At 39.3% G+C, this 23,542-nt stretch overlaps 1 protein-coding gene across 1 annotated transcript in view; it reads right to left on the bottom strand.

Moving 5' to 3' along the window:
* Nucleotides 1-687: 687 nt before the first annotated feature.
* The window catches only part of ROS1 (ROS proto-oncogene 1, receptor tyrosine kinase), a 74,589-nt gene continuing 51,734 nt past the window's right edge, over nt 688-23,542 (bottom strand). The window contains exons 37-44 of the mRNA XM_065834956.2: nt 23,106-23,268; nt 22,770-22,834; nt 19,996-20,125; nt 19,270-19,367; nt 18,021-18,224; nt 16,629-16,763; nt 11,203-11,366; nt 688-1,549 (exon numbers count right to left, since the gene is read on the bottom strand). Coding sequence (XP_065691028.2) covers nt 1,404-1,549; nt 11,203-11,366; nt 16,629-16,763; nt 18,021-18,224; nt 19,270-19,367; nt 19,996-20,125; nt 22,770-22,834; nt 23,106-23,268 — 1,105 coding nt within the window. The 3' untranslated portion in view covers nt 688-1,403. The remainder of the gene's footprint in view (nt 1,550-11,202; nt 11,367-16,628; nt 16,764-18,020; nt 18,225-19,269; nt 19,368-19,995; nt 20,126-22,769; nt 22,835-23,105; nt 23,269-23,542) is intronic.

Raw genomic sequence — 23,542 nt, 5'->3', positions numbered from 1 at the left:
CTTGGTTTCTGAACAGCGCATGCTACTGGTTAGTAAATGTTAGTCATGTTTAAGTTACTGAAATGGAAGGAATGGCTGTACAACCACCCAAGCAGCACTTGAAGAGCAAGGAAACATACGGTATTTGTATATTTGTTTGTCACTCATGGTCTGTTAAGCATAGTTTAGGATTAAAAAGCAAAGTGTTGCAGTTATTGTTATTAGCAAATCTGGCTTGTGCACTAATTTGTAGATGAAGAAAAAAATGTACATAATTATAGACTGTTTGAATGAGCTTTGTCAGGGACTTTGAAGAATCCTATTTCAAAAGATGTCCATTGCTGTTTCTTTTGAGTAAAATGGTCAAACCCCTAATTTCTTGTTCATTTGTGTTGGACCTTCATTTAAGAAACTTTTGAAGTTTGATTTCAGTGGGGCCACATCTTAAAAATATATACATTATGACATCAGATAGTGCCTTTACTACTTCCCAGTGTCTCCCATTATCAAATATTTGCATAAAATCAGAGAATATTTCTAGATTCCTGACAGATGTCAGTGAAGAGCTCTGCATAATTTGCAAACTTCTATTCATGAAGAAATGTTCCAAAAAGTTCATTGTTGTCTTTTATTCAATAATGATTTATATATAATTTTATTATATACTTTGACTTGATCTTCAAACACATCAAGGAAAAGTACCTCCCTTCACTCAGTCTGACGAAAAATAAGCAAGGATGATGAACATTTAGAAGGCAAAGGAAAATAAATGTAAGAAAAAAGGACTGTCTAGATTCACACATCAATCACTGTGCAACTAAACATTCAAGATGACTGCAAACATTTGCCTAAATTAAATAATGAAATAGACCATTCCCAGCAACAGACAACCCAGACTCCTTCAATTCTTTTCTGATTTGGAGTTCATAAAAATACATCAGGAATTTATGCTAGTTTTTCAATTTGTAAAGACTTATTTGTGCATAATGAAGCTATATTTCAACTGTTTTTTTCTTTTCATGAGTGAGTTTGTCCCTTCTTTGAAACAACACACCAGTGCTTCCTTTTCGGAAAGACTGCCTGTGTCTGAGGCATGTGCAATTGCATAAGTTTGGTCAACACTACAGTAAAATCATTTGCTGTCTGATTATAAGTTTTATTCCCTTAAATTATCTCCTGTGAAACACCCAAACCATAAGATGTAGAAAATTAAAAGTTACATAATCGTTGTCTTATTCTGCTACACATAATTCAGTACCTTATGATATTTTCTGATAGTTTTAGTGTTTTAGAGAGTTGTTGGGTTTTTTTTAAGACATCTCTGTAAGTGTGACAATGTGCTGACTGTTTTCCTTGGCTTTTGTCTTCTTTGATAGAGCTTTTTCTCTTCTTTCCCTCCTTCTCTCAAACAGAGGGAACCAGACTCAAGTATGTTCAGCAGAACTGGTGCTTCCTTGATCTTGCTTGCCTTCTTTGACTAATACCAAATAATTTAAGCCCTCTTGATTCCTCGTTTCCATCAGCATGGCTGAAAGAATACTGTCCGAATCTGCACATGGAACATCACTATCTGTATTTAAAAAAAAAAAAAAAGACAACAGCCCAGTGACACACATGTAGTATTAGAAAGTAAACAACATCAGACAGCTGTTGGAGAAAGTTGGTTTACTGACCACATAAAGAGTGACTGACAATTCAGATTTGTTTTCTGCTTTTGCCTGTGTGGATTATAGCTTTAAGCAAATCACTAGGGAAGTTTGGTCATCACTATCCGTACCTCCACAGGCAGTAATACAGTTATGAACACATGGTTTTCTTCTTTTAGTAGTAAAGATAACCTGGCATAAAGCCGAAGTGATTTTAATCTGTACCTTTGTGTCACCCTGATAATAACACTGCTAAAGAGTCCTGTAACATAGGCAGTTCTCTGCCTACTAAATCGTTATGTATTGTCTCTCTAAAGGACTTGACAATCCAGTGTGTTTTCATAATTTCTAAAAACTTTGTATTTTTTCCCTAATTTGATGCTGTTCACACATGTAGTTTCCTGAAATCTATTGCAGGGGAGATACATATTTTTCTAAGTGTAAAAGTACTAACCAAAGGCTCAAGTGATAATTGTTACCATTTTGTGGATTTACTTTTGTAACAGATACCTTCTCTTATTACACTCTCTCCTTTTTTTACGTCATAACTAGAAAATTAAGCATGCAACATTCAAGGTTTTCTGTTCAAAACAAATACAAGCATTGTGTTGTTGCACAAGACAATATGCAATTTATTATGTCACTATAATCACACACTCTCCCAAGCTATAAAGTCAGAAGTCTGTTTCACATGCTAGGGTCCATTAGGAAAGATTATCAGGAGAAGTCTGAAGGAGAATTTGGGTTTTAGGAACACGTTAGCAAGAGGAGGACTGAGACATAGAGCAAACTGTGGTCACATACCACAGTGACTGACAGCTATGAAAAATCATTTGATACTCACTTTGTCAGTTCAGGACTATTATGGCAATATTTAGTAATTCAATCCCAACGAAGACTTTACCAACCAGTACAGCTCTTTGTATTTGGGTTTTGTTTCATAAAGCTTTTAATTGAAACCCTTTGTGGCAAGCTGCTTTGGAAAATGCATACTGGGAAATGCGGAGGGCATGTTTGCAGTAAACTCTAAGGAGAGAAACCTTAAAATAAGGACCCAAGTAAAACTGGGTATTTACAGACCAGACATATGCCGGCTGACCTGCCTAAGTATAGAACACTAGAGGAGCATTCAGATTTGTTTCCTGTATAAGTATCTGGAACTGATGAGGTGATGTTTACACAAATGTGAGTATGAGGTCACTGAGATATTTTTACCAGATATATAGATACATTACTAATTCTTTCCCCAACAGGTCTGAAGAACTGCAGAATGTATAAAATATTATAATCCTTTTTCAGCTTATGCCCCACTGCATTTCTCATTATAGAGAAAAAGAGCTAAAAATATCAAACACCTTGCCTTGGTTTTACTTTTTGAGTTTGGGGACAAAATAAGCAGGAAGGATTATTTTTGCAGAATATTCTTACCCTATCCAAAAATGGAGGAAGAATATAGTGTTGATGTCCTTTCTTATGTGACATGACACATATGAACTACATATTGCCACTTTCACAATGAGATTTTTGACTACAAGTGCCCTTTCCTTCGCTGTTGTGTCATCTCTTAGCGCAATGTTCGGCACCTATGAAAGCTTAGCACCATTCTGCCATACAAGCCAAAAAATCTATGGAAATATGTCAGTAGTACCATGCTTGTCTCTCATGTAAGTCATCAAAGCAAGCAAATACTTTTTGCTTACTTAGCTATATGATGGATGGAGGTAAAAGATAATTGAGTAACTGAGGAAAAAAAAAATCATTATATGTTATGAAATTCTCTGAGAAATGTGAGATCTAGAAGCTCCACCAACACCCTGGGAAGCCAGAAGCAAATGCAGAGAATTCTGAATAAATGTTGGAAACCCCTTCCAAAAAACATTAAGAATTTGAAGCAAGATAGAGAGAAGCTGGAGTGAGGAGGTAGGTCAGTATATTCACGAGATATCATTATTTTCCTTTCAGTTTTAACATTGCTAAAATTAGTTGATTGATGTATAGTCATGCTGGATTATACGTGAGTAAATGCAGGATAAACCATGTGATGTGATCCCCTCAGATTTCACAAGCAAAGCCTGGCTGACCCAACAAAACATCCTGAGACGAGGCGTCTAAGGAACACCTTAATGGAATCTGAAGTCGTGCTGGGGAGTAAGCTCCAAACACTTAAATCCTGAGGGGTTGTCTACACCATGGACTGCTGCATAGTGTAGAGTTACCCATGTCTGCTTTGAACACTCTACCTCAGGGCAGGAGGCAGGCTAGCTCTGGCACTCCAGAACTTGGTACAGGCTGAGAAGTACTCTGCTGAGGAGCAGGTTCCCACTGAGCTCCATACTCTCTCAGGTAGACTGCTTTCAGTAACTAAAATGGCACATTCAAAGCTCAGAACTGTACTTGCATAGATACACATTATCAGGTCCTAAATGTACGTAGCTTTGACCTTGCTGAACACTTTTCCTAGTAGTGGTGTGCTTGAAGCACAACTTCTGAGCCGAATTGCAGGTAAATAAATCACAACACATCTCTCCGGGGGTAGGCAGAAGCTTACTGTAGAGAGCCCCGCATTAATTGACACAAGAAACTGTGGTCACCTGACTCATACTGATAAGCGATGGAGTTTGCTTACTCAGCCTGCTCTGAGAAGACTGGTCCCAGCCTGATAAAATCTCTGCTTCCCCCTCCCCAACCTCAGCATCTCAGTCGGCTGCTTCCTGCCACAGAGCAGCCAGGGTACCGAGCTGGGTCACATATCCTGCCTTGCGGTTGCAGAGTGGCTTTCCTTGTCTGCTCCGTACGCTTGTGTGGGCTCACATGTTTTGAAGTCTTGCCTGGAAGGGTGCAAATTTTTGTGATGTCTTGATAAGCAGATGGTTTTTTGGGTGTTTAAGTTCAGAAGGTGACAACATAGAAGAAGGAAAAAAAAAAGTCCATAGAAAAGCTGATTGGTAGAGACTGAATAAACTGATCTAGAGATTTTGTTCTTCTAATCACAGCTATTTCAGGGCCAGATCCTCAGCTAGAGTGAATTAAAAACACTCCATAGAAAGTGATGGGATGCCAGTGATTTACACCAGCTAAGTAGCCATCCTGAGACGTTACTAATTCTGGGTAACACAATCCCTTATGATGCTTAACACCTTCAATATGGTAAGGTATTTGGAAGTGAAGCCACGTTTACTTTTTCCCACTAATATCTTCTTGCTTTTCTCGTACCTGCTCTGTGCTCTGTCCCTGCCACACAAGGCACATTGTAGTAAACAAGAGAGTGACTGACTTACTGGCATGGCTGAAAGATGTGCCCCACAGTGAACACATTCAAAAGACGTGTTTGATGACATATCTTTGTTAAGGACGTAAAAGGTAGCTATTGAACCCTGACTTCTGCACCTCAGCTGTGTTGGTAAGCTCATGGAGACAGTTCCTGTGTAGGGAGTATTTTCCTGATACCTGCTGGCCACCTGGAGCTGGAGGTGCTGTGTTTCAGTTTCTGCACATTGCCAGTAAGAATATAAATAGAACAAATATATATCCGTTTTAATACTCCACTCTGTATTATATATCAGCAGAGATATATCTGTGTTTCCTGTCTAATGAAGCATATGATCTTGCATGGTTTGAGGGTGACTCACCAAGCTTTGCTATTCTGTCAGACACTAAAGGTGTTAAAAGTGAGAATTTTGCTCATCCTGCATTACCACTGCACTAAACTGCTTGAAGAAGTGACTGTCTTTCTTCTTATTTTAATAGATTCTTCAGAGATCTGTGGATTGAAACCTCTGTGTACAAGAAGCTGTCTTGGGAAATACAGATATAAACTTGTTTGTTATCTTGTTTATTATCATTTATAATATAAGAGCACCAAAAAAAGTCATTTCCATATTTGCTGAAATACAATAAGGCTGTATAAACAAGAAAGCATCCCTCCAACCACCCACTTCTCCAGGTCACAAAGCAAGATTCATTTTAATAAGTTTGAATCACCCAGATCTTACGCGTCTGGTTTAAGCTCCTTGCCTAGGCTGCCTTACCAGTCAATGGAGAGAGAAGGAGGAATGAATCCCTTTGTAGAGGCGATTATTTCACATCCTCACCTTTACACAATATCATCCCCTGAACATGTCCACAACTCACTGGTGACTGTCAAACAGCCTAGACAGCCAGCATAAATGCAGTGCCTGAGTTTTAATTGCTTTTATCTGTACACCTATACTACACAAATGTCAGCTCTTATCATATAATCAGGGCGTTTTTTCCTCAGTCCAAGGCAAAATACTAGCATGACTTTCTTTGCAGTATCATATGGCTTGTGTGTGCTCTCTGGAACTAAACAGCATTTTTCTAGGGGGCAAATAAGAAATGATCACGTCACCAAGTCCCCCTTTTCCTGCAGTGTTGTAACCACTTGCTGTTTTGGAAGAAGGTTTTTCTCTGACCTCTGCTGGCTTTGGGTCAGCCACTCACTAAGCTAAGTGGGGAAGAGGATTACTGAATTTCAGAAAAATACAAAGGAGGCTAGGTTTTAAAAAAGTCTCTTATCAACACATCTGCTTTAGAGAAGCTTCCGTTTGTCCAAGTGATTACTTTAAGTTCAGAGAGGTGTGCAGAATAGTTTCTTAATTTGTCTGGTTTAGGAAAATAAACTGATGACTCTTACACAAGGAACAGCAAACCAGCACTACTCAGCCAGTAGAGAGGGCAGACAGATAATTAATGGTGAAATCACTGATTCCAGATTTATATCAAATCCCTTCAACATGAGGTTTTGCATTGAGATTAAAAAAAAAAAAAAAAAGGTGACATTTTTAGCAAGTACCTTAATTACTGAAAAAAAGTAAATACACTGAGCCAGTGGCTTTGGAGCAAAAAGCAAAAAAAAAAAAAAAAAGGAAACATTACAAAATTCTAACTGTTTTATCTTCCCATATATTTCAAGCAGTATCTCCAGCTTAGAGATTAAAAAATTATGGGTTTGAGGTTTATTATGGGTTTTGTGTTTATTTTCAGTCTTTTGCTGTGGATTTTCTCAGGCTCTCTCCAGCTGCCCTGCATCTCCTCTCACCAGAGGAGTCACTTCTAGCAGTAAAAGTGTGGTGGCTGTGGCACAGCTTCTGGGCAATTAGACTTTTTTTCCTTATAGGTCCAAAACGGATTATGGGGAGCAGTACTGATAAGAATAGTCCTCCTGGATCATAAAGGCAAGGAGCTGCTGCAGCTGCTTATTGTCCAGTTGTCTGATGTCAGAAAAGATGTTTGCCAAAACAAACAGGTGTTTCTATCCATAAAGGTGCACACTTGGGGCCCGAAAACATATAGTGTTTTCTCGTATGTGCAAATGTAAAAAGCTATGTCTGAAAATAGATGGACTGCTATTTTTATAGCAATCCTGTTACCATGCTGATTCATGACATTTCATTTGAGTTCATTGAAACTGGGAGAAGAAGAGTGGATCTTTCAGCAATGAATGGGGACTCTGGTGATGGGGTCTCTGCTCAGTTGATTCCCACCAGATTCAAAACCCACTGCTGTCTCAATCCTCCAACTGAATAGTCCTTTCCTTACTCAAAAAAATATTGTTAATGCTACTTAATGCCCACAACCAATGTCCTAGGAAAAACTGTAAGAGCAAGAAGAAAAAACTCTGAACTGTTAGACCTGTGTCTGGTACTGAGTTTGCTTCTCTCCCTTCGGAAGCAGCAGTGCTAGGAGCTACTGGTATTTCTCAGACATATTTATTGCCATTTGATGCCTCCTTTAGAAGGGTAACTCCTGCAATAACACACCCGATGGCTCTTTTGCCATCTCCATGCTATCCCATTAGCGTGCTGTCTAGACCACTAACATACCGTCCATATTAGTTCACCCACACTTGCAAGCTGTGTGTCATACTGCACCAGCATTAATGTTGTTGAGAAAATCTAACGTTTTCCAGCTCTCCCACCTATGAAACAGCACTGGCAATGTTTACAGACCTCCTAAAGGTAAGGCTCAACAGAATTTGGAAGTTGTATGATTCTATATAGGGCTAAGTATCACAGTTATTTTGAGGCCTGTTGTTCCACTTTGCGTGACATTTGGCTCTTACTCTGGAACCAAGTCTCCTGGTGAGAGCAAGTATTTCTTGGCAGGAGGCTCATGACAGGAGTTTCATTACACACAAAGGCCAATGACCACATAACATTTTTGGAAAATGTTTTCCAGGATAATCCATCATGGAACAGTCTTTTGGATTATTTGTTTTGGCTGTCATCTTTCTACTACCACTACAAACACAAGAGGTACTTCAGTTAGTCCGAACCAAAAATGAATGCAAATTTTAAAAATTGTTTACTTATTATATCGTGTTTTACAAATCACAAACTGAGATATATTTCATGCCCCAAACTGTTTACAGAGAGTCATAATGGAGCACAGATTTCAGTCCAGAAGCTTGACTAGAACCCAAATTGCCATTTAATTGCTTAAATCAATTGCACTTCTGAAGCCCATGTTGCACTGAACTCTGCTACACGAGATTAACATTGCAGGCAGAAAAAACGTTGATTAACCTAATGTTGGAGAGCTACAGAAAACTGACACGCATGTGTCCCCGATCAGACAATCCAGCAACACTGAGACATCACCAAGACTCTAGGCCTTCAGTGGAGTATGCAGCATAACATTTTAACAGGCTTATAAAGCCTACTTGGGGAAAGAGTCAAGTGTTTAATCTTTTAAAATATATTTAAATGAAAGGATGATATATAAATGAATAAAATTCAAGCTATACTGTCTCCTGATGGGTACTCCCTTCATGAAAATCACCACATGAGACCGAGGAGAAGTTGGAGAGTTTCAAGAACCGAAGCATGAAAACAACGAACGGAAAAATAAAAAGAGTTGCTTTGCCATCCCACCCCAATGCCGACCCAGCAGTGGCTCTGTGGCAACAACAGTTGGGCAGAGCCTATGGAAAGGGAAGAATGGGAGGAAGCCACATGAGGGAACAGGGCTTGGAAGAGGATGTGCTGAGCAAAACAGTAAAGTTGCCAAAGCTCTGCCTGCATTGAATTGCCCTGCTTACCACAGTGGGCCAGATTTAACACACTAGGTTGTTATAAACAGGCTTAATGGAATCTGATTTAAGAAGTGACCACAGGCAACAGATTCCCTGAACATAACCTACATTATGGAGTACCACTATTATTAAGACTAACCTGAAAGTCCATCATACAACAACATTTTCTGTAGTAAACGCTTTTGTCAAATTTTAGTCATTCAAACTGAGGCTTTGCATGGAAGCCTCAGTCCATATTATTCTTTTCAATAGTCTGGCCATTTCTAAGAACACTACATTTGTCCCTGGCAAAGCAATAGCTTATTCTCTGTGATCTCTGCTGTATGGTAGAACCTGAAAAATTGGCAAAATAATGTCTTTTACATTAAAAACATGAATTTGTCATCCCAGTGAAAGTAATGATTTGGCTAGATTGAGCAAGCTAACAGCTGGCGCATGCTAAGCAGAGACTTGCACTGAAATGAAAATCTTTTCATGTTACACCTGTGGCAGGCCTGCTATTCCAGCTTCTTTCCCCAACTCTCAGGAGCAGGAGAGCAGGCTTGTATTTAAAAGATTCAGCCCTGTTAAAGATTTTAACAGGTACCGTTGCAATGCCACAAGAATTTCTTAACGCACTTAGTTTTCATGTCTCTGTGCCCAGGGAGTTAGGGAATACAGAGCAAAGATGTCTAAGCTCAGAAACCACCCTAGCTAAGGAGTAGGTGCAAGCAGTTGAATCAGTACAGCCCTGTGTCCAGTGGATGTTGTGTTCCTGTAGACGTCTGAAAAATAAATGTCTAGTCTGAGATGCCATGTCCAAGTTGAATATGGCAAGTCACCTAAATTCCAGACATCATTGATGGAGAGGAAGGCAAAAGGTGATCCCTTTCATGCTATGATACATCCATAAAACATAGAAGTTGTCACTCTCTGGAGATGTCTGTTTCTGCCCCTGACTACAGAGATATCTTAGCTAGTATGTCCTAGCTTCTAGACAGCTGTATTTAGGTGAGATGAAGCCCATCCAAAATGTGCGGCCTATTAGCTTGGGCATAGTGCCTAATTAATTGGCTGTAATCCTTTCCTGAGCTAATGCCAGGCCTAGATTTGTGCCAGATTAAATGTCTCTTTCCTGAACTCCACTATTCATAGTGAAGATGCCCTTAAAGAAACTAAGAAATTACACTAAATGCAAATACACAAAGTTTTTAATTCTACATAAAGGTGCAAGACCAGCTGTTAAAAAAGTAGAAAATTATAGGTTATGATAATGATTAGCAAAATATCAACTAGACTATAATTAACTGAGCATTTGACACTGCAGAGGAATTGATTATAGGTAGAATCCTATGGAAAAATGACTATGTAGTTGTGTAATTGAGTACTGAGCCATTCCTGAAATGGATCAGGAAGTTTTTAGGAAATCCTGATGTATCAAAACTGCTTATACAACAGGGTGAGTGCCTAGTTCAACAACATTTTGTGAAGGAAAAAAACCAAACCAAACCAAGAAACAAAAAATAAAGTCTTTAGATATTTTAGAAACAACTAGTTTTTGCTTTTTTAGAACGGAAAGTAATACTTTTAACAAGAAATATTTTCATTAGAAAACCATAGAATGCAAACAGGTGAAATTAAATTAAAAGAAAAAAGAACACCCTCTGAAATAGAAGTGAAGTAATAAAAACTTCCTTTTTGTAGATTTACAGATCACACTGTTTACTAAGACTTCACTTTTTCTCAAGGTTTAGCCAGTCAGGAATTACTGTTTCTTGTTCTCGCCTAGACAGGATGTTCATTTCCATGTTTAGACGATTTGAATCACAGTTGCACAGATGACTTCAAATTTACCATCACCTAGTATTTTTTTAATTCCTGTCTTCACAATCTTAATAATGTTCTTGTATAACTGAGTTTTGTTGTGTCTCATGTCTTAAGTGTGTCTTTCCTAACAACATTTAGTTCTATTCATTCCCAGTGTGCAGAGCACAGATATGGTGTGACTCCTGACTGGAGCTGTCACAGTTTGGGCTAGGATCAAGGCTGCTCTTATTAAGTACCTTATTTATGCTTCACTTTCTGGCAACTACTGTATCAGTGCTCCTAAAGTAAGTGCCTAACTGCCATGTTTACCTGATGGAGAGGGAATAGACGCCTTTGAAATTGGAACAGAATTCCACCCAGAAGCTTTCCACTGCTCTCCTGGATATACAAAGATCTTAAGCATTTACTTTAGTGGAACAGGGTCATGAAGAATCAAAAATGTAGATGCAAGCTGGATATCTCTGTGAAGCAGGCTCAGTTGCAACCTCATAGGGGTCTTTTTGTTTGGTAATTTTATATGTGCTTTACCTAATGCATCATACCTAATGGCACCTAGTGAATCGCTACAAGTTCATTATGAGAGAGATAAATCTTGGTTTCCCTATCTTATAGGTAGAGAATTTGAGGTGGTGACAAATGCAGTGAAAAGAACTGCTGAATCCCTCTCTGTTAGTAGGGAAGAGATCGTGGGGACAGCAGGTGCTGGCCCAGGCTCACCTTCAAAAGCTTGGTTGATGACTCCAGTTGCTACCTGTTCGTCTTCAAGGTGGTGGATGAAGGACAGTGGAGACTGTCTTATCTCTTGCAGTTTGTCCTGAATATATGCAAAAGTAGGTCTACTGTGAGGTTCTTGGGCCCAGCATCTTGTCATTAAATCACATCTGGAAAAAAAAAAAGTTAAAATGCAAACAGAAAATATAATAGAATCATTCATCTCGATAGTTAACATTAAATCACCTGAGAGGCAAGTCTGGCCTAGATTTTAATTTCCAAAATCTTTGTATGTGATACAAAGACTATCATCAGCTGCTGAGGGAAGGAAAAGCAGATTAAAGATTGGTTGTCAGGAATACTCACTATGAATGCTTTTAAATGTTTAAAGATGGATATTTTTGAGATTGTGAGCAGCTATAACATTAAAAAGACACATTTGCCATTAATATTTGCTTCCACCAAAGAAGTCACGGATACTTTCGAAGAAAGGAGACAAAGAGGTAATTCTTCCACAATAGAAAAAAAAAAAAAAAAATAAAGATGCCTAAACCTAGAATCTACTCTGAAGTTATCAGGTTATTTAATCCTCCTTCAGCTTGCGGTACCTTAAATTTAGGGGAAGTTCAATACAAACCCTTCAGTAGAGAGAGGTTTAGTTTAGACTTCTGCCTCCAGACCAAAACAAATAGGGATAAGTTTTCCTATCAAAAAAAATGGTATGAGTTTCCTCCCAGTGCAGGGATCACAGCCCACCTTGCACAACACTATCTGTACCATTCAGTGGAAAACCTGCCCCTCCTGTTTGTCTAAAGGACAGGGCTGATTTATACTGCTTACTCAAGGTGAGTCCAGGCTACACAAAACCAAATCCTACAAAAGCCAGGGTGAGCCAGGCTGAAAACCAAAACACAGCCAGCACCTGGACATGCAAATTGTTGCAAGTGGAGAGAGGTCTTAGAGTCTCAAAACATCAGAGTGTCGTTTGGGCAGTCAGTGAAAGGCCAGTTAAGGAAGCTGCTACTGGAATGTGGAGTATTCACCTCTAAGCCCTAAGTTCAAATCCTCCCCTGACAAGCAACCTCCCAGATCTGTGGCTATGTGACACCAGCCGCTACTGAGTTATGTGAAATGAACTGGCTTGTTCAGATCCTTGCTTACCCATCTTTAAAAGGAGACTGCTGTCCTTCCCCACAATTGTGTATTTTACAAAACCTGTGGTAACAGGTGAGAGTAATCTTGACTTCTGATTTTTCAATAATATTAAAATATTGGCATTGGGTGAGAAATGTAGGTAGAAAAATTGTTTCAAAACCACTTTACGTTGACCTGTATTGTGTGGTTGTGGAGCTGGACAGAATGTTTCTTTTTTTTTCAAAAGGATCCAATGAAAACTTAAAAATCCCTTTTAAGAATCTAAAAATGTGATAATGACTTCCTAATGCTCTGAATCACTTCATCTGCTTACCTTCAGGTGTACTGTTTTTTTATGACCCTGAAAACATAGATGGAAAAGTACTGAATAGGTCTCAAAGTGAAATAACACTAATTTTATTTCTGCTGTCAGCAAAGTGTCTGTCACATTGAATTTGAAAGCCAGCCTTGGGTGGTGGAAGGCAAACAATCTGTTTTCTGGTGATACTGGTTGGTAGGATATCCAATTAAAAACATGAGTTCAGGTTAGAATATGGGCTCTCATGAGCAAAGCCTTGTGCAAGGCACAAAAGGAATGAAGGAAATGAAGTGCAATGAAGGAAAAGAGCTGACTGAGTACACTGCTCCTCTGATGGAAAGGAACGAACAGACACAGGCCAATGGAGGGAGAAAGAAACAGAAAATTATACGTAAGTCATAGACTCATAAACTGGTTTGGGTTGGAACGGGCCTTCAAAGAACATCTAGCCCAATCCCACTGCCCTGGGTAAGGATGCCTTCCACTAGACCAGGTTGCTGAAAGCCACATCCAACCTGGCCTTGAACATCTCCATGGATGGGGCATCCACAACTTCTCTGGGCAGCCTGTTCCAGTGCCTCATCACTCTTAAAATAAAAAATTTATTCTTTGTATACAACATGAGTGTATTCTCTTTTCATTTATGAAATAAGAACATGACAAAAATGGATTCTGAATATTTTTGTATTCCTAAGACCAATCTCTATATTTCAAAATAACAATTTTTTAATTGGACAATATGCTTTATAAAGCTGTTCAGTTTTGTTATTGAGTGGGGATATTCATTGCTGTCAAAACATTCAGGACTAGAATTTTCTCATTTTAATTATATTCCATATTATTCCAAAGAACTTGCTGGTGAGCTTAAAATATTACTAGCAGATAGAACTGATATTGTTCATAAAGTATTTAATTCAGATAAGCTTTAGGTTTCTAACAACAAAAACTTCCATGCTTTCTCAGAATATATCTGCAAATTTTGCATGGACAGCTCTTTGTGGCATGATATTTAGTTTTCCAGGCATGTTGTGACATCCAAAGTTTTAAGTCACGTGGCATAAACTTTCATTAGCCCAGAAAGGCATCAGCATGATGCAGGTGAAAAGTCAGGTTAATATGCCAAGATATACATAAATGACAGCCTGAAACATCCCTATATTTTTTGGAAGCCAAACATGGGCTAGCAAATAGTACACCCCTTCAGTATGTGGATGAGACTCCGACGGTTCCCTTACATCATGGGGAAAGCTTTTCAGGAAGAAACGAAAAATAACAGATCCAAACACAACACCAGCTGAAGGTTTATGTTAGGTTTAAGTACAAGCCTGTACAGGTAGATGTGCACCTACACACTCACACTTCACAACTGTGCTGTATCTGGCTGGGACAATTGGTAACTATGTGTTCAACAGAGATGCATACATGAGGCAAATAAGAATTCGAGAGCCCAGAAAACAAAAGAACTGATACTCTGTATCTAATATTGGAGGCTGAAAGTGAACAATTCCTGAAATGAGTTTTAGCGCACAGAAGCCACAGGACATTATCAATTTTCTCTCACGCATGATGGAAAATATAATTGATGTGGGAATTTTTCTTAGAAAAGGAGACAATTTGCTGGAATGAAAAAGAGCCCTTGCTTCTATCTGATGCATTCTGAGAAAGCCCTCCTTTTCTCCTGTCCTCCACACCCTTCCAGTGGGGCATTCCCAGAACCAAGTAGCGAAAGCTTTTAATTAGCAAACCAAAGTTTCTTCATCAAACTTAGTTGTGTATCTTTGCATGGGACTGAGCATTTGGTGAAACCACAGCCAGTCAGCAAGTGGCATCACGCCTGTACAAATTCTCCTGACTGTAATCCACTGCCTTTGAGGATATATGTTAAGTTAGCTCAGGTCAGTTCCAACCTTGGCATACTCCTGCATGCAAACCTCACTACCAGGTGGCTGTGCCAGATGTGGATCTCTGCAAAAGTAGTGCCATTCACACATCTAATTCATCTCATTAAATGAGGCTCATTTATAGATCCCCAAGCCCCTTCTCCAATTCATTAGCAAGCTTTACTTATCCACGCTTCTTTGGGGGAAAGCAAATGATTACTCCCTGAAGTAACAACCTGTGAAGGCGAGGGGGAGCATTTCTCCCCCCTGCCCCCAAAAAAAAGCAGTCCCACTTCCTTAGTGATTTTACGCCCCAAGGTTTCTGTGTCAACCCTACTTGTCCTTGCAATGTAAGCCCACCACAGATTCCTAAACACTTCTCAGCTGAAGTAGTTTGGCCTTTGAACTCTCTTCCTATCAGTGATGGTTTGTTTTGTCAAATGACAATGAGCAAGCCAAAGTGCTGAGGAGACAATTACTGACTGCTGGTGTCCTGATGCAGGTTCAAAACCACAAGGAGGGAAGCAGGAATGTCAAGAATCCCAGCATGCCATTAATGACCCAGCAAAGTAGCAAAAAGCTATTTACGCTACTGACAGAAGATGCGTGCAGGTGCTGAGTGTTCACCAAATGAGATAAAAGATGGTACGGGAGTCTAAGAGCTCATTCAGCCCCTTGGCTTTCAAAAACTATGTTACTGCTATTAGGCCCTGATCCTACAAGTTACAACAGGCAGACCTGTGTTTAAGCCCTACCTTCTGGGCTAAATTTAAGATCTGGGACCATAAAAATGACTTCAAGCAAAGTTTTCTTGATTCTTCTGGAGATCTGGTCGCTTGTTTTAAAGGCAACTTCTAAGCCTCTGTGTGAGCTTGAATATCACTCTAGTACATAGCCATACATTACCTCCTATGCTTTTTTATTCACAGGACACTTGTCAGGAATTTTTTGAGGAAACCTCTTCAGCAAAAAATATTGAAATTGAAATTACTTTGGGCTTTCATTTGTTCTGTGACTTCCAGTTTTCACTCTGTTCTTAAAAGAAAATCCTTATCTCTTCAACTCTTCAGTTCCTCGAAGTGCTAAAGCTTACTTAAAAAAAAAAAATTATTGCTAATATGGTGCTTCAGCTGTGCTTACATAATGATAAATAATCACTCTCTCTGGAACTCAGAGCATGGTAATTATGTGCGACCTATCACAGAGATCTGGGCTTGCCAATCACAGAATTATTCTCAATCCATTTCCTCAGCCCCAGGAGTAAGAATTGTGTGCTTTAAGTAGCCTGTCCTTCAGTTGGTAGGACCTGTTGTGAAGTGCATTGCTGTGACTGCTTGTGCAGAGTGGGTGATATAGGAATTGCAACATGAAATTAGACAATACTGAGTGATCACTGAGCTCAGGTTCAACTTCCTCCTTTGTATGCTTCTGTCCAGTATGGGTTTGATCCACTATATGTATTCATTTTATTATTTTAGTTGCAAGAATTTTACAATTAAACCCAAATTTTGTGCTGAAGAGACAAATGGAAATTGAAAGCTTTGTTTTTACAGTTCAGTGAAAGACTAACCAGAAGTGCAGGCTTCCCCTTTGCTGTACTGCTTCAGCTTTTCTATTGTCTTTTGTGAGAGTTACATCTGCAGAGAGAGCAGTTTCTTTTCCATGTATGTTCTAATATTAGCTTAATTCTTGCAACTACCCTTGAGAAAGCGAGTTATATCTGCTACTACAGGCACATGGTGTACAAGGACCAGCAAATTCTCTTTTAAAGCCATCTTAACTTTTAACCAATACCATCAGGCACACTCAGCCTGTTGTCACATTACTACCAGATTCATGCTCAAGACTGACTTTACATTGTTTCTGAAATATCCACCATTCAACTTCAACACTTAAGTTCTTACTCACAAGCAGCACTACTGGGTGAGTTAGTAGTGGGCTGGCAGCTACAAGTGCTAGCTGTTTTATCCGAAAAAAAAAACATGGAGGACATTGAACTCTTAATGGGAATAAGTAACATTCAAAATGATTGGCATTTGGCAATAAGCCTCATGCTTCTTGTAAATATTATCAAAAATATTTAACCAAAATTAACTTACAGGTCATCAGGGCAGTTATCTGGAGATTCCAGCCTTCCTCCAGATCGTACATGCTGTAAAACTTCTGTATTGGAGAAACCTGGATATGGCTGTTGACCCAAAGTTAATGTTTCCCACACTAAGACTCCAAAAGCCCTAAGAAACATCGACAAAAAAATTTAATTACCATAGTCATCATGAACAATCTCCTCATAAACAGTTGCAGTGTCTCCAACCTAAGACTCAGTTACAAAAATTAGGAGTAAGAAGTTCTAATTTTTTGTGAAATGATTCATATTTCCTTAAGTCAGCCTCTGGAATAGCTAAAATAAATGTGTAGAACTGACACAATTTCCCAGATTCATCAAGATGCAGCTTAAAAGGCACTGAGAGCCCACAACTTTCCCTGGCAATGCTCTCTGGTTGAGTACGTCCTCAATGAAACAAGGGTTTAGAAATCTCTAGAGGTGCTGTTGGAAATGGAGAGAGACACGTTCTCCTAAGCACCACTCATTAAACAGTCAGCACCTCATTTGGTTTGGCACAGAGCACAGAACCACTTGCTTAGATAAATGTAAGAGTGGCAGTCAAATGGATGAGCTGCAGGGGCTGAGGAATTGGACAAGATCACAGAATCACAGAATCACAGAATGGCTGGGGCTGTAAGGGACCTCTGGAAATCAGCTAGTCCAATCTACCTGCCAAAGTATGTACACCTGGAGCAGATTGCACAGGAAAATTGGTGTACTATAGCCCACCATGAGTACCTACAGCTACCAAAATCTGAATTTGTGTGAAACTCAGGTTTAATGAATCTAGTCTTTTTTTTTTTTTTTTTCCTCTCCCCCCTGCCATACCTCTTCCTGACAAGGCATCTTGGCTTGTTCATCACAAACTCAAACCCACCCAAATACACACTTTTAGTAAATTTCTGTAGCAAAGTATTATGATGTTCCCCTGATGATGCTGAGAAAATTTGGCTTCAAAATAAAGAAATCACCAGAAGAGGGTAAAACAGTAAGGGGAAAGTATTTGGTTCTAGGAAGGAAATGTCAATCAACCTAATGGAAAACAAAATGGAACAGCATGCAGGCAGTCAATTTACTGCCTGATCAAGCAAAAATCATACTGTGGGCCTAGAACAAAGTTGTTTAATTGAGTGACACTAGCTCTTTCCAGCCAGAATCCAAAGGTAGAACTCAAAGCATTAAGAAATATAACCATGCAGGTACTGTCATGATGACAAACTTTTCATTAGTTCATTAAAATATCACTTAGGAGGAAATCTGCCTTAGCCTAAAAATTATTAGGAATGGCAGTATACTACCTTATAATTCTCTCCGTAAACCAATATTTTCTTGCTGTGAGATTTAGTATGATTATTCCCACAGCTGTGTGATTGCTATAACTCACCAGACATCAGAGCGATTTGTAAAGACACCATCAATGAGGCTTTCAGGAGCCATCCATCTGACAGGGAGCAGGCCTTCTCCTCTTTTCCTGTAATAATCGTTTTTATAGACATCTCTGGCAAGTCCAAAATCACCAATCTTTACTATCCGGGAGGAGCTCTCATATCTTTTCTCAGACACAAGACAGTTGCGAGCAGCCAGGTCCCTGATTAGAAAGGCAGAAACAAGATGTGTCCAGGTGGATTTTGAATGTCTCCAGAGTAGGAGACTCCACAACCCCCCTGGGCAGCCTGTTCCAGTGTTCTGATACCCTTACTGAGAAGAAGTTTCTTTTCAAATTTAAGTGGAACCTCTTGTGTTCCAGTTTGAACCCATTATCCCTTGTCCTACCATTGGTTGTCACCGAGAAGAGGCTGGATCCATCCTCGTGACACTCACCCTTTATATATTTGTAAACGTTAATGAGGTCAGCCCTCAGTCTCCTCTTCTCCAAGCTGAAGAGCCCCAGCTCCCTCAGCCTTTCCTCATAAGGAAGATGTTCCACTCCCTTAATCATCTTCATGGCTCTTCACTGGACTCTCTCCAGCAGTACCCTGTCCTTCTTGAACTGAGGGGCCCAGAACTGGACACAATATTCCAGGTGTGGTCTCACCAAGCATTGCATCATAGCTCAGGTCAGAAGGGATCTCTGGAGGTCATCTTGTTCAACCCTCTCTTCAGAGCAATGCCAGCCTTGAGGTTGGATCAAGTGGCTTAGGACCTCATCCAGTTAAGTTTTGCATGTCTTCAAGACTGGAGATGGTACAGCCTTGCTCTACAACCTGTTCCAGCAACTGATCCTGCACATTGTGAACAATATAGTCTGGTTTCTCTTGCTGGAACTTGTGCCTGTTGGTTCTCTTAATTTCCCTGTGAATCTCTGAGAAAAGCCTGACTCTGTGTCCTCTGTAGCTACCTGTTAGCCAGATGAAAACAGTAAACGGATCTCCCCTCTTGCCCTTCCCTTTGTTGCACAGGATATGATTCGTGCCTAGGGTGCAATGAGTACTAGATTCAGTTCTTAGAGTAGCCCACCATTTTGTGACACAACTCTAGGTGCTTTTTAGAAGAAAAACATATCAAATTTTACTCCAGTGCTCTCATCTTCCCTGTTACATTGTGACATCTTTCCAAGCATTTTTTCCCAAGTAAGATAATTAGTCCTGATATTGTGGGTAAACCTTGGAAAACCAAGGAAATGAGTCTTGTACCTGTGTATAAAATGCATTTTCTCTAAATAGACACAGCCTTTGCAAATATCCAAACATATATCCAAGAGATCAGTCACTGTCAGTAAGGGACTCCAGAGCTACAAGAAACAAAGATGGAAGTTAGCCATGTCTTCCAGCTTTACAAGCTCAAAACAACAACCTCCCCATGCAAAAATGGTATTGTTTCCTCATTTGAAATGTATAGGATTTTTCCAAAACATGCAAAGAACAGGTACAAAGTCTCTGGATCTCAACACAGTGAATGCTAATTAACATCACAGCAAACTGCCAAATCACTGCAGTGCAAGGCAGGTAAATACATCCCATTCTTTGATTTGGGGCTAAAAATATCTTGGGACCTTCAAAATTGTTTCTTCACCATAGTGGAAGAAATGAGACCCTGAAAATTTGCTCCCACTATCAAATCAGGTTTGCTTGCTGTTCTATTATTCAGTATAATATTATTATTCTATTACTCAGCAGACATCTCACTACTGAAAACACAGTTTTGGTCAGTGACCTAATGACATTCAATCTGGTTCACAGCAACTCTGAATGCAAGGTCAGCACTCAGCATTGAGGTTCCAGGGTGGTAGGGAAAAGTCAGGTCAGATCTTGCAGGTACACAAACAGCTGAACATCAGGATGGTCTCTGAGAGAGGGAAAAACTGAGAACCTATGGGCAGTTACAGGTTAAAAATATGTGTCTTATGGTCTTCAGCCTACCTTTTGCTTTCTGGCTCCTCGTAAGTAGCTAAGTAGATCCCCTCCTTCCATTAGCTCCAATATAAGGTACTGAGGTTCATTTAACAGGCAGACACCAAGTAACTTCAGAATGTGAGGGTGATCAAATTTACTGAAAAGGAGGACACAACCGTAAGATTCCATATAAGAAATCCAGTTGCTTGATGGCTAATCAAGTCCATATAGCTGCAAGCAATGAATGAGCAGTTTGGCCTTTGCAATCCTGCCTCTGCCAACAAGATGATTTAGCAACTCACAGTGCCTGGATTTGCTCAGTCACAGGGAGAGTTCGGGGGCATCATTTCAAGACATGGGCTTACACTGTACCTTGACAGGTACTCTAATGAATGCATGTGTATTAAAAGCACACTTCATTATATTTCCAGAAAGCAAAGAAAGGTAGCCAAATGGCAATCTCATCTAGGAACAACATGAATTGCCACCTCCACATTAAAGGTATCTGTATTATTTTAATAGAGTATTTTTACTACTATATTCATAGTAGAACTGCTGATTCAGAGAAATGAGCAGAGAAAGGAAGAGCTCGAGGTGCAACATATTATTTTCACAGTTCAGAAGAGAACTGTTTCTCACAGTACATTTTCAAGAGAGAGTACGCATGAGAAATACTTGCAGATATACTAGTGATTGTCCGCATATATCCGAAGAGAGAGGGATTATCACAGAGCAATCAGCACTCTCAGATCTAGCACTTCTCAAAGAACGAAGAATAATTATAACCTCTGTCAGTGTCTGTGTTCTTACAATCACATTTCTTGTATTAGAAAACGGTGTTCCCTTTGCACTGCTGTGTGAAGTGGCTTGCACCAGCAGTCAGAGAAACTTGACTCTGTTCGGGGAAACCATTGGTGTCTAAAATGCTGTCAAGTACACCAATGTAAACAAACAAATAAAACAGAGGGACAGTTTCATTCAAACCTCTTTCAATTCACGTAATCTTAGGTGTGGGTAGGGACTCTAGAGAAAAGTGTGATTTTGAATTTGACAGCTCCCCCCGGCCCCTAACACATACCTCTCAATCAGCCAAACTTTGGCACTCCCAAGACCAGGAAGAGGGGAAGGAGCACATGGCACTTTCCTTACAGCTCACACAGACCTTTCTCCACAGAACTGTCATTCCTGACTTCCCAAGTCATGGGATAGGATACACACAAGAATCTGCTACATAAATTTGTACACAAAGGACTCACCAATATCAAACGACTTTTTGAAATACAGGCAACTCAATTTCCCCATTGCTGCGTAGCAATAATGGAAGAAACAAATAGTCCTTCATTAACTGGGACAGTATACCTAACACTACAATCCAGATTTTAATGAACATCCAAAAAGGTAAGCAAAAAAAAAAGCTACATTTAAATATTTAGCATCAACATTTGTAAGCAATCAGGTCCACTTATTTTTCCTTTCTGTTCTTGGTTTCATTTATAAGACCTTACAGATGAACATCAAGAAAAAGCATTAAGCCCTCCATGAGGGAATGAAATCATTCTTTTTTCACATTAAAAAGTGAAAGATTTAAAACATCTAAACATACTTATTTAAAAACAATATTGTTTAATGGAAATATATAATGTTTTAACTTCTTTGTTCTCTTTGTTACGATGTCTGATTGTATTGGTGTACATCAATGCTTACATTTAAATGTATTAATTTCCAATTATATATTTTTCCATGATTTCTAGTTTTGGATTATTAACTGCAACAAGAAAGAAGTATTGGAGAATCATCAAAGACTTTTAACTATGGGTACATATAATTTCCACACTACACAGAAAAGAAACCTTAACTGGGTTTATGACTGCTAGGTAGACTAAAAATAGATTATAGGAAGTTTACACACAAAACTTATTGTTTCCCATTGATTTACATTTTAATGACATGGATCCATTTTGGTTTTCAGGAGTCTTTTATCTCATTCAGTGTACAGTATGTGGAAAAAGGTGAAAAATGCAAGATATTTTTTTACAAGTATGTAAGTACAAAAAAGAATGCCATGAAAACAAATTTCAAATTTAATAACATTATGTTTTCTGTGCAGGATATAAAATCCTGCAGTCTGCAAAAGGTGCTTCTAATTCTGCACTCATGGATATTAAGGAAGAGAAGTGCAGAAGTGCATCTGAAAACTAAACCACATTCTCAGTCTTATGTTACCAGCTGAAAACTCAGCCAAACTTCTATTTGTTTTCATGAAGGCTCTGGGAAACTGGATTTCTAGCTGATAATCAGACTTTCTATGTGAAATTCTCGCATTGATGACAGACAACATTATTTTTTTAAGTCTGTTTCAATAGAAGAGGTATGTGGCAACCTCTAGTGGTAAGTATGTACGTTTTTCAAAAACAGTTATTTGAAACTTCAAGGCACCAGCTGGTTCTGATATTTTTATTTTGATAAAATGGGATTAGCCAAATGTTACCCAATTGCCTTTAACAACAAATGCAGTTATAAGGAAGCAAAGATACTGAAATCAACTGTACAAACCAAATAAATCCATGACATGAGCACACTGAACTTGCTGTCTGTATGTTAAATTCTGCTAATCAGTTTCATAGCTTTATTTTTAAAATATTAACCAACAGTGATTTAATTCTTTTGCAGAAGGAGGAGAACACCCACAAAACACCAAGGTAATCTGTTTAGAGGAAAGTGTTACTTCCATTCCTCTTGAAGGCCACCACCCTCACATGATACTGGCTCCAAAGAGTGTCCAGTGGCAGAGCTTTCCTTACCTCATTAAATGTGCCTCCTTCAAGAATTCACTCTTCTCGTGGTCTGTCGCACCCTTCTTCAAAGTCTACTCAACAGAAAGCAAAAGCGTAATAGCGCTTAGGTCACCAGCACCATTATCATGTAGCACTTAAGTAAAACAATCAGACATAGACATGGCCTTAAAATACACATTTAGCAATCATTACAAGGAGATAGGCTCAGCCCTGAGTGACTTACAAGAAATACTGCAGAAAAATACCCAAATCTGTCAACACCTGTTTCTGTGGTTTAACCTCCGAGCCAAATCCCTCTGCCCACCCCATTTCGTTGCCAGAGGAATACATAGTTGCAATTACCTTGACTGCTACTTTGGATTCTCCACTTCCATCTGCCAGGATGTCTACTGCAGTCCCTTCATACACCTCTCCAAATGCTCCACTTCCTAACAATTTATGTAAGTTCAGTTTGTCCCGAGGGAAAACTGGCAATGATTCAATCTCTGCTTGAGAAGGAAGAGTGCTACAAAACAGCAATAGTAGTCACTTGTTCATACTTAAGAATGTTTGAAATGTTATTAAAATTCTTCCTTAAATGAATCTGGTACTATTTGTCTCATTTGACGCATTTAAAGGGAGCTCAAGTGAGGCCTGGATGTTTTGGAAGCTATTGTAAAACATTAGGTGTTCTACCTTCCCTGTGTACTTATGTTTTTTGCCAATGTGAGTGTGCAGGGTGGGCTGGGGGCAACCCAGGCCAGGGTGCACACCAGAGAGCCAATGTGGCATGGTCTGCT

Source organism: Patagioenas fasciata, chromosome 3 (genome assembly GCF_037038585.1).
Source record: "Patagioenas fasciata isolate bPatFas1 chromosome 3, bPatFas1.hap1, whole genome shotgun sequence".
In the NCBI taxonomy this organism is placed as follows: Eukaryota; Metazoa; Chordata; class Aves; order Columbiformes; family Columbidae; genus Patagioenas; species Patagioenas fasciata.
Note: the sequence above shows the minus strand (reverse complement) of the source record. Positions and strands in the feature narration are given on the sequence as shown.